Source organism: Notechis scutatus, chromosome 1 (genome assembly GCF_049901735.1).
Source record: "Notechis scutatus isolate UNSWTSFEM ecotype Mainland chromosome 1, rNotScu1.2, whole genome shotgun sequence".
In the NCBI taxonomy this organism is placed as follows: Eukaryota; Metazoa; Chordata; class Lepidosauria; order Squamata; family Elapidae; genus Notechis; species Notechis scutatus.
This window is the reverse complement of record NC_142009.1, coordinates 77,589,663-77,601,082: the sequence shown is the minus strand read 5'-3', so window position 1 is coordinate 77,601,082 and position 11,420 is coordinate 77,589,663. Positions and strand designations below refer to the sequence as shown.

General features: G+C 38.0%; 1 protein-coding gene and 1 long non-coding RNA gene across 40 annotated transcripts in view; one reads left to right on the top strand and one right to left on the bottom strand.

Annotated features, from left to right (window-relative positions):
* Window positions 1-919: 919 nt before the first annotated feature.
* LOC148132870 (uncharacterized) lies at window positions 920-5,574 on the bottom strand. Its single transcript, XR_015750174.1, has 3 exons — window positions 5,438-5,574; window positions 2,375-2,520; window positions 920-2,200 (listed from the first exon to the last, which is right to left on the bottom strand). It is a non-coding gene; the product is annotated as an uncharacterized LOC148132870 (long non-coding RNA).
* The window catches only part of AFDN (afadin, adherens junction formation factor), a 99,277-nt gene continuing 93,071 nt past the window's right edge, over window positions 5,215-11,420 (top strand). For 24 of the 39 annotated variants that reach the window (XM_087968561.1, XM_087968544.1, XM_087968765.1 and 21 more), the window contains exon 1: window positions 5,505-5,637. In XM_087968561.1, the coding sequence (XP_087824687.1) occupies window positions 5,518-5,637 (120 nt within the window). In that variant the 5' untranslated portion in view covers window positions 5,505-5,517. Of the gene's footprint in view, window positions 5,638-5,866; window positions 5,888-11,420 lie in introns of those variants that run through there. The other 15 variants (XM_087968700.1, XM_087968691.1, XM_087968674.1 and 12 more) reach the window with 3 other exon arrangements.

Genomic DNA, 11,420 nt, shown 5'->3' with positions numbered 1-11,420 from the left:
GAAATAGCATATAAGGTGAGCATGAATTTGATTTATGTCTATACAAAAAGATGTAACCCGGGGTTAAGCCGCTTTCTAAAAAGAAGTTTTATGTTTTCATGTTACGTGTTTTGTTTGTTTATGTTTGCTTATTGAGAATTAAGATTGTTGGGTGAGAACATATGAAATTGTAAATAAGATAGATGAAAGTATAAGTTTAATGAATAAAATTGAATAGAAGTAAAGGGAAAAATAGTGAGAAATTGGAAAAAGAGTAATAAGATATGAAGTTGAATATATAAGATGCGTATTAAATTGTGTTTGTATGGAAATGGGATAATTTGGAACTATGCTGTACTTAAATAAGATGTTTCATTTGCTTTCTTAAAAGATGTTCTATGTTCTTACGTTTTATGTTTTGTTGGTTTGTGTATTGTTTTTGAAAATTAATAAAATTTGTTAAAAAATAAAATTCTACAATCAGCATTCCTTATTTGCAACATTTAGTGTGTTTGCACGATGCTGGATAATTTTCAGACTAAATAGCAAATATTTGTGGTGAACAATGTAAGTCCTAGGTAAGCTGAATTTACATTAAAAATTATTTTGGGAATGCCTAAGACTGAGGAAAAAAATTTGCATTGTGACATAAATGGCACAAAAAATGTTCCTGAGTACTGGTGCTTTTAAAAATCTACTTTTTGGACCAGTTAGTGGTCCAGAAAACAGGTCATTTTACCCACTATCAATCAACAAGGAGAAAGATGGCAGTTATTTCCTTTTAAAAAAATAATATATATTGTGTTGTACAAATCCAATACCTCTGGCTAAATATAGTATTTTAAATATGATTATACCTGGCCTATGCAAAATAATTTATTAAAAACATACTAGAAAAATTGAATAAACACACATGTAAAAATAATAACAATGACAGCTCTTTGGGTTATATTTGTTTTGGTTTTAATATTTTTAGATACATCTATTATTTGAATTGAACTTTCTAACAGAGAGCTATTCATGCCTTTTATGAGTTTTTATTGCAGTAACAAACAATTGTTCAAAGAAAATGTAACCATTTCTGTAAGGTAGAGGTTTTTTTCCTTTGTAATTCTATCCAATAGAATCCTTCATACCATATACCATTTTGTTCCAAAAAGCTGTTTACCTCCCCTGCCCCCGCAGCCACTGTCCACCAAGAAACTTGAAGGGAATGGTAGTTTTAAGGGCTTGTGATTGATCAAAATTGGGACACTTTAATTTGCAAAAGTACTTTCTATCAGATAAAACCATCAATTGATACACTTTAGAGCAGGGTTGTCAAACTCGCGGCCCGTGGGCCAGATGTGTCACGTGCTAGCCACGCCCATGCCCAGTTTAGCCAAGAGGGGAATCATGATAGATCATGTGACGCTGCTGTGACAGCATGAGTTTGAGCTCTGCCTTAGAGCTTTTCAGTATGTTGGCGCATATTCATTTTAACAATAAATATTGTTACTTCATCATTTTGAGAGGAGGCAATCTAAATACATTTTATGAAATTTTATCTTTGTTGTAGAAACCTTTCTTCAACCTTGAAATTTGTACACAGAACAAATACAGGTGTTTTTAAGATAGCATAGCTATTGTTATCATCAGGCAAAATTACTACAGGAATCTATTAGATACTGCTAATGTCTATCAGTAAAATTTCCTATTACCATTCAATTCCTATCAACGTAGAAGCAGATGACTAGGGTTAAAAGATAAAGCACAACTATGTTCTTCCTTTGACGTCCTACTATTTGAACATTCATTTAACAGAGAAATAAGAGAGACAAGCTGATGAACATATCAGTTTCTTAGACTTACTTGCAAAACTATTGCTAAAGGTTTAAAATATAATTAGAATGCCTTCATTGGTAAAGGATTTCTGACTAATCTCATCCCAAATCAAATACAATTTTAAATACTTAGTAGTATTCAGCAAACGTTTAATTTTCCTGTACAACAATTTAAAAGAGGAAATTAATTAGATTACAGGGAACTCTTACAGGATTTGAGTAAACCAATGTAGACTTTTGACTTTCAAGCAATAGTGAATAGTTGCTTTCAAGCAATAAGGATCTTTTCTTTGCTGCATTTAAAATGGTAAGGTCTTGTTTTTCTCCCCATTGTTCTGATCTTCATCATGTGCAAAGTTGTCATTTCTAGGCTTAGATTTTCCTTATTTTCCAAGGATCTGAGAGAAAATATAGTCACAGCAAGGGTAAAGATGATAAGGTGTACACCACTAGCATTTAGCTGGAACTGGTAGCTTATGCTGATAACAATGTATGTATCTAGCTATTATATGAATGTGATGCACTTGAGCTCTTTCATTCTGGCTGGGTATGTGAAAATACATAGTAAATACCTTATTGTGGCCTCTTCAAAGGCACATGACTGTATGCCAATTCTTAAGCATAGTCCTCAGGCAAAACTCTCCCCTGCCTTGACTCATGTGGAGGGTTGCAGTGGAACCAATTTATTCAGCTTTGAGTCAAAGGGAGTTTGATGTACCTGACATATGATTAAAAATACAATGAAAATACTTAAATGTGTCAAGCAACAATGCAGTCAAAACAATACTGAATACTAAGTGTTTTGATATCTCTATAATAAAATACCAACATCTTCAAATACATTTGGATGAGAAAGAAGACAGAATATTCATTGGGGAGGTATCCTTGCCACCGTTACTATTTTAACCATTTATTCAGGTCCGACTCTTAGCAAAGTTATAGGCAAGTGCTCTCCATTCTACCCTGTTAAACACAGGTTCTTTCAATTGTTGGATGTTCATCTTTGTATCAGATCTTTGCCACTACTTTGTCCAATAAAAAAAAAATCTGCCTACTTTTACACTCTAGTTTAAGAGGGGATTTATGAAAAGTCTTTTATAAATGAGGATCTAGCATTTATTTTATAGGAAACAAATGGTTTACTATTAGAAGCACAACCTTAACAGAAGACAAAAGGACAATTATCAAGAAATTGGAAATAAATTCTTTGCATCCATAAATAAATTCCTTGCAATTTATTGAGCATGTAAAAAGCTCTCAGAATAATGCTTTCCAAAACCAATGCATTACAGGCCTCCACATCCCGGAACACATAATTTTTAAGTTTATAATTGCAAGATAAATTTACAGGATAAAATGTAGAACACTGAAAAAAACATATATATTTCTCCAAGTCGCAATAACATAGAAATTCATTATTAATTGATGAATAATTGGTGCACAGATGAAACTCTTTGGAAACAAACATTCCTGGAATTTGGTCAGGTTTTTTGCTTAGAGAAATCTATTCTTAATTTCTCTATATTTGTATAACCATTTTATTAATTTGATAACAATCTAATCAAATTAATGAATGAGTTGGCATTTGTTTAACTTGACTTTGTATCAACAGACTTTAATTACTTAGTACTTACAGATATAGACCCAGAACAATGACAGAAGTGACTGGAACGCAAAATTCCAAGTCATACTTCTAAGAAAGGACCATAGTTAACTTAAACATACCACTGATTAAGTTTTAAGCAATTTAATCATTTGGACTTTCACTCTGCCCTCTTTAAACAAATGTAACTAATTAAATTGGGTACAAATGACTACAGGTTTCTCTACTCTCTCTCATTTACTGTTCAAGGTGATGATTCATTCTACAAGCCTGCCTAGAGAGAGGGCATGTATATCATCTTGCTTACATTCATGCTCATTCATTAGGTAGCTAATGGATAAGCATGTATGTAATTTCAAAAAAGTCAGTCCCTCAGCTGCTTTTTATATTGCATCTGCATCTGTGAACATAAAACTTTATTCAGGTTTTTTTTGGCCCAAGGCACCTGCTGCCTATCCATTTCCCACAGTAACATCAAATAAGCTTTCTGAAATTAATCAATATGAAGTACCTAATCAGTTTATTCTATATGTATAAGGAAATTTGGAGTATTTTCCATTTTGTAGACCAGGCTTATTTACTCAATAATGTTAAGTTGGTAATGAGGACCCAGATTGTTGGTGGCAATAGGCTGACACTGTAAATAGCTTAGAGAGGACCATAAAGTACTGTGAAGAGGAATACAAGTCTAAGTGCTATGGCTATTTTACAGAATTAGGAACTATACTTTATAATAATCTTATCTCAAAGTTGCAAAAAAAATTCATGTAGAATTTCCTGTATTTTCTCTGAAATTCTTTCTGCTGTTTTAGGGACAACAGGCTCGATTAAGAGAAAAAAATAAACTCAATGACCGCCAGAACTTGCCCGACCTATCTTGAGTTCAATGGAATTAAATCCTGGGACATTAAAAGCACGTATTCGGCAACAGACTTCACTAAATTCAACCGGATTAACCGGACAGGTGTAGTGAGGATCGTTGCCAAGAAAATTCATTCCACGGTCTATTCCAAACCAGACTTTTCTTGTGGGGAAAAAAATGGAAATAGGATATAGAGACTTGCCCAACTCTGAACAAGGCTCCAGCACAATTAAAAAAGACTACTTTAAACTCATGTCCAGCACAGTCCGGTTCTTCACATTTTGCCTTTTTTATTCTTCAGCGACTCACGGCAGGTTGCTTGCAAGCAGCCCTCCCGGGTCTTTATCGAACTTGGGCGACTGAAACAAAAATAAACCCGAACCTAACTCCCAAGCGCTTCTTATCCGCAACCTCGTCCTCCATGCAGACCCAGCCCCTTTTCAGTCGCCACCCTTCATTGTTCCTTGCAGCCTTGCCCGGCTACCGCGCGGCTCTCCCTCGTCCACGCGGATTCAAACTCAACGCCCTCAAGTGCTAGTAATTCCTCCTCTTACACAGAGACACACGCACGCACACACACACAAACCCAGACGCTGAGGGAGGGAGGAAGGTTGGAGCGATAGGCGTTCAGCAGCTTTCCCAGCGCGCCCTCGCCCGCTCTTGACCTGACATCGGCGCGCGGATGCTTTCCTGGAGGTGCGCGCGCAAAGGAGGAGGAGGGGGAGGGAGGAGGTGAGCGGCGTTTGTGACGCGCTCGTGATAGAACGGCGGAGCGGCCGCGCGCACGAAACGGTGTCTGCGAGCGTCTCTCTGTCTCTCTCTCTGTGTGAGAAAAGGCGGGGAGGAAGGAAAGGAGACAACCGGGGCGGGGAGTGAGGCGGCGGCGTTGTTCCGTGAGGCGAAGGAGAGACGCTGCCGAACAGGAAGCGCTGCCACCAAAACCTCAGAGCCTCTCGGTGCCCTGCACTTGAAGCGAAGAGGGCAAAGTCTGGGCTGCGTGAAGGAGGAGGATTTGCTCGCCGAGGGGCGGCACCAGAAGGATTGGTTGCCCTGCTTGCCTTTTCCTTCTTCGCCGCCGCCTCCCCCCCTCCCACCACCAACAACCCGCTTTATTTTTATTTTATTTTATATTTTGTGAGGGGGTGGGGAAAAAAACCCCAACATATTCACCGGGAACTCCGTTGCCGGGCCGTCCCGGGCCCTCCCGTCGTGTCGGTGGCTGCGAGAAACGCGGAGGACGGCCGAGAAGGATGTCGGGCGGTGGTGGTGGTGGAGGTAGCCGCGAGGAGGAACGGCGCAAGCTGGCCGATATCATCAACCACTGGAACGCGAACCGGCTGGACCTGTTTGAGATCAGTCCCCCCACTGAGGTGAGAGAGAGAGAGAGACGGAGAAATACGAGAAAGGTTGTTTTTCCCTGACGGCCTCTCCCCCTCCCCGCTCCGCTCTTTTCCGCCTCAGGAGGTGGAGAGGTAAACCGCTGTTGTTGCTAGTCGCTTCCCCCGCCTCCCCTCCCCTCTTCAACAACCACACATGCCCCAACTCTCTCTCTCCCCCCCCATCTTCCCGTCCTGCGGACGCCTCCATCCTCGCCGAGGGGAAACTCCGCCCCTTCCCGAGGTGAGAGACCCGGCGTCTTCCCGGGAAAGAGATCCCCTTTTCCTTCGCGTACATTGATTGTGCCGGCGGGTTGGGGTGCAGGAGGGATGGAGTTGGGGTGGTGGTGGTGGTGGAGTGGAGAGAGAGAGAGTATCTGGATTTTGCTGGCGTTACCTTTTTTGATTAGAAAGTGACCGGCCTCTACGAGGGCCTCGGTAGTTCTCGGCAGGGAATAAATCTACTTGTACCTGACCCCAGGTTTTTAATGCTTGCAAAATTGCCAGCCGTCGTCATTTCCACCCGGCGAGGAAAAGATTTCGGTTTGTAAACAGAAGGACGCCGTGCCTTGGCTTTACCACTTCCCCCACCGACCCCCGTGGTCGTGATTCTCCAGGCACCCGCCCCCTTCCCCCCAATTCCCCATGTGTCCCGTCCCCCCCACCTTCCTTCGCTTTGGAGGCATTGCCGTTCCTGTTACAGGCCTTGTCCAGCCACTGCAATCCCCGGATCAGCCTTGTGTTTCCTTTCAGTGGTTTCCCCAACTACTTCCTGACTCCCTTCCCTTGCACTTTTTCCCCAATACAGGTAGTCCTCGACTTACGATCACAATTTCTGTTGCTAAGTGAGACATTTGTTAAGGGACTTTTGCCCCGTTTTACGACTTTTCTTGCCACAGTTGTTAAGTGAATCGCTGCAGTTAAGTTAGTAACACGGCTGTTAAGTGAATCTGGCTTCCCCATTGACTTTGCTTGTCAGAAGGTTGCAAAAGGGGATCACATGACCCCAGGACATTGCAACAGTCATAAATATGAGTCAGTTGCCAAGCACCTGAATTTTAATCATGTGACCAAGGATACGCTGCAATGGTTGTAAGTGTGAAAAACTACCACATAAGTCACTTTTCAGTGCTACTGTAACTTTGAAAGGTCACTAAACATAATGTTGTAATTTGAAGACTATTTCCTGGCTGAGCCCCAATATTACCACCCTTGCAAAGCCCTGCGTTCTAATTTCCATAGAAGTACAATTTAAGAAAGTGCACATAATAGGGCTGTTATTCCTTTTTAGAAATCTCAGGATCAGTAGAAAGTATATCAGGATCTTTTAGACACTTAAAAGACAGTTTCATATTGTACATTTATTTTTAAAATAAATTTTGATAACCAATTGATTTCTGTACTGATTATTTGTGTGTAGAGATAAACACTGAAAACATTTAATGTGTTCAAAATATTATCCCTAATATATAGACTAATTTGTTTAAATATACTGTATTTTTGAAGTTAATTTTAAGTGGTTCTTTCAAAATATTGAAAAAATGTTTTATTGGAAAACTGCATGGATAAATTTTTATTAAATTTCTGTTTAAATTGAAAAACTTTAAAAATAATTTTAAAGCCACAGTTAAATGCTGGTGCTGTTATATATTTAACTAGTTGTGAGTGTGTACAAGTCTGATATGAGAAATGATGTAGTCAATAATTTTGAAAGCTGTTTTTTCCTTGGGCAAAACAGGACTATGATGCCTGCTTATTGGGTAGAGATTTGTCACGTGCCTGTTCCAAAGATAACAAATGAAATTTGCATTTGAGTGTGATTGGTCCTAAATTGTTAATGAAAGCTTTCTGATTAATATCTAATATGTTAGATTTCCTTTTTTAATAAATAGGTCAGCTTCAAAAAAGCAAATGTTCTTGTATATCAGTCTATGTGATCTATTTAGTTAGTATTTAAATTATATTTATTTCTCCAAAGTTTTTTAAGTAAGGATATAGACAGCTGAAACTGGTTGTTTTGGAGGAAAATACTTGTTAGTTTATTTTAAATACAGATTAGTTATGTGTGCATTGTTTATTTTTTCCTCACTTATATGACGCTTAGAGCTTTCAGTTTACAAACAGAAAACTGTGTTTTAGATTAGCAATTCAAATTTTATTGTAATAATGCCTGCTCAAAATGTATTTTTCAAGTTAACAAATTTGGCACAGGTACATAAATTGTCATTGAGGAAATACCACAGGGAAGAGTGCATTCTTTGGATAACTTAAGTTCTTATTAAAAACAACATTTAATGATGCACTTCAGTAAACAAAATAATTCTTTATGTTTCTTGGTTACCTTTTCCCTGAAACTCCAATATTTGTGCAATTTGAGTTTGTTTTGCTTTTGTAGAGCAGAACAATGCTTTTAATTCTCCAGTATAGTCACCTTGTACATTTGTATTGCCAAGTGCTTACCTGATGCATCGGATATATTAGATTACGTCTGTACACTGGCCACCATTCTTTAGACTGTAGTGGTCTTTGCATGCTTGTATTTTAAAAAGAATTCACTTAGCAACATATAACCATTTGAACATTTTATCTAATGGAATTTGCTTAAACTTAAGCCATGCTGAACTTGTTTTCTTTAACATGAAAGTGGAGAAACACCTGTATTGTCATGGTAACCAAGTTATTTCCTATTCTCTGTCTTACACAGACTTCATGACTTCATTTCTGTTTGTACCTCATTTAATTATGCATGTATAAATTATGTTCCTCGGCCATATTTTTTATTTATTATAAGTGCATTTAAACAATATGCACTTATTGACAATAATATCTTGAACAACACACACACACACACACACACACACACAAAAAGTCCTAAGTACTGTACATATTTCAATACCTTTTCCATCTCCAGATGTCTACTTAAACAGGCAAGGATTAGTAACTTTTATGAATATTAAGAGCAAGAATGAGGATCTTATTTTAATCCTTGACTTACAACTACAATTAAGCCAAAATTTATCTTACTAAATGAGACAATTGTTAAGTGAATTTTACCCTATTTTGTGACCTTTCTTTCCACAGTTGTTAATGGAATCACTTCAGTTGTTAACATTGTAACAACTTCAGTGAATCTGGCTCCCCCATTGACTTTGCTTGTCAGGATGTCGTAAAATGTGATCACCTGACCCTAGGACACTGCAACCATCATAAATATGAGTCAGTTGTCAAGCATCTGAAATTTGATCACCTGACCACTAGGGTGCTGCAACGGTTGTGTGAAAAACGGGCATAAGTCACTTTTTTCATTGCTATTGTAACTGAACGGTCACTAAAGGAATGGTTGTAATTCGAAGACTACCTGAAGTCTCATAGGAGAGACTCCCTGGCAAAGAATGTATGCTTCTGAATCCCTTGCAATATGCCACACCTAATAAGAGCTCTAAAGCACAGGTTCTCTATGGCATATCTTGCTTTTACCTAATCTTTCTCTTCCCCCAGCAGTTCTGTCCTATCTATTACAATTCACTTGACCTTCATCCTCCAGCATTTTTATTTATTACAGACAGTGAATGTACATTTTGAAAAACATAATACAGTGTAGGCAATGTGTGGCATTCTGAATGTTGCTGAACTGCAACTTCCAGCATTTTAGTTATACTTGTTGGATTGGTCACCGTTGTAGATCAACAATATGTGGGGTGCTATTTACTGTTACCTACTCCCAGTGTTGTACTATTAGTGACATAGCACAGTGCTTTCTTAACTAACAAAATATGCAAGCTACTTTCAAAAGGGCTTCGCAATTAAATACTGAATGGTGCTGAATTATTCATTTTACAAAAATCAAAAGTCAAGCTTTTATATTTCACATAGAGATTTTCAAGTATTCCAAATTTTGTTCTTTGTATAGATGTTTTTCTTCGTAGATTTTCTTCTATAAATTCTTATTATGTTCTAGAAAGCATAATTATATATTATAATTATAGAAGTTGAAATTAAAACTTACAAAGAATTTATTAGGATGTTCATTGATAAATTGAATTTATATTTTTACAAGAAAGATAATTGACTCAGAACAAGGCTAATGATTTTTTTAAAACAAGTGAAAGGAAAGTATAACTTCCTATATATTATTGAAATACAACTTTTACCTCATATTAGACATGCTGGATAAGAGTAGTAGTTGAATAATATTTGGATGGCCTTATATTTTCTACTCCTGAAACAACTTCTCTATATGTAAAACTAGAACAAAAGAACTAATCTCAATATTCTTAAGAATAAATATACCTGTTTGAAAAAGAAAAAGGCAGATAGGCAGAAATCTTAATAAATATACTCCATTGTTTCCTGTACTTTTAAAAATGTTTAGATTTTCATCCTCTAGCTCAGGAGTGTCAAACTGGATTTCTTTGAGGACCAGATCAGCACTGTAGTTCTCCTCTAGGACTGGCCAGCCAGGTGGGGGGTGGAGGATGGGACCAATGCCTCCTGTAGCACTCTGCCGGCCAAAATGGTGCACCAAAATTGGGGGATGTGCATGGATGGCAGAAAATGGGGCGCATGGGAGCTGCACGCGGTCCTCTGTGCCCCATTTTTGCTAGCAGAGGCACCATGGGACAGTCCTTTGCTATTTCTGGCCCGTCCCCATGGGCCGGATCCAGCCCACAGGCCTTGAGTTTGACACCCCTGCTCTAGCTATATGTTTTTATAAGCTGGATGGCAGATAGCATTCAGTATGGACTACCACTCTTCCTGCTTAGCAATTTCAAGCAACAGATTTATCATACTTTCTTTTTCAGATTGTTTTACATTCACAAGATTGTAAGGCACAAGATAACAGGAAAGCAGAACTCTGTATTTAATGTTTATTCTTACCAGTGCTACTGGTCAGGGCCCATATCAAATATCGTACCCAGTATTCCAGTAGGAACAATTTTAGAGAAAATGGTTAAAAGAGTGAAGACCAAAAACTGAGAAGAAAGGCAATAAACATAATATTTTAGTCTTGAGAAAACTTACAGAAAACTAAACAACATTGCACTTTTAAAGAAGTTTTTTCATATAGAAGAACACTATCATTCATCTATTATCCAAAATATATATATATATTTATATATATTGTTTTAAGTTACAAGAAGGATGAAGAGTAAAAGATCCATTTAATGTTAGGGAAAAAGCTTACAGGGGGAAAAAAAACCACAGTAGTGTTTTTGCCAGATTTGAGATCCATTCTTCCAGCGCATGGAAAGATTACTTCTCCCTGTATGGAGTGGGGAAGAAATTCCTTGGCATGCTGGGGGAATGGAACTCTAATCCTTTGTCCCCTCTGCTTGCAACTTTCCCTTTCGACTTCCCCATTGACGTTCTGGGGAAACTGGCACAGAAGATGGTGATCACATGATCACAGGGCACTAGACAGCCCATTATAAATGCAAACAGGTTGCTAAGTGCTGGAAATGTGGCCATATGAGTGTGTGTGTGTGTGTGTGTGTGTGTAAAGGAGAACTGGCACAATGTTTTATGATGCCCAGAAGTGCTTTATGGGCTGTAAAGCACCCACTCCAAGGCAGTCATGACTATGAATTGTGAAAAGACAGGTCATAAGTTGAAGGCTACATACAGTATATACCCTATCCCAATATTTTCATTTTTGTAAGCATGGTTTTTTTTATTTGTTGACATAATGATTATAATTACATTTGTATATGCCTTCTCATTCCTTCCATTGTAATGGTCTTTTTAAACTAAATTTTAACCAAAAGAAAAAGACTATT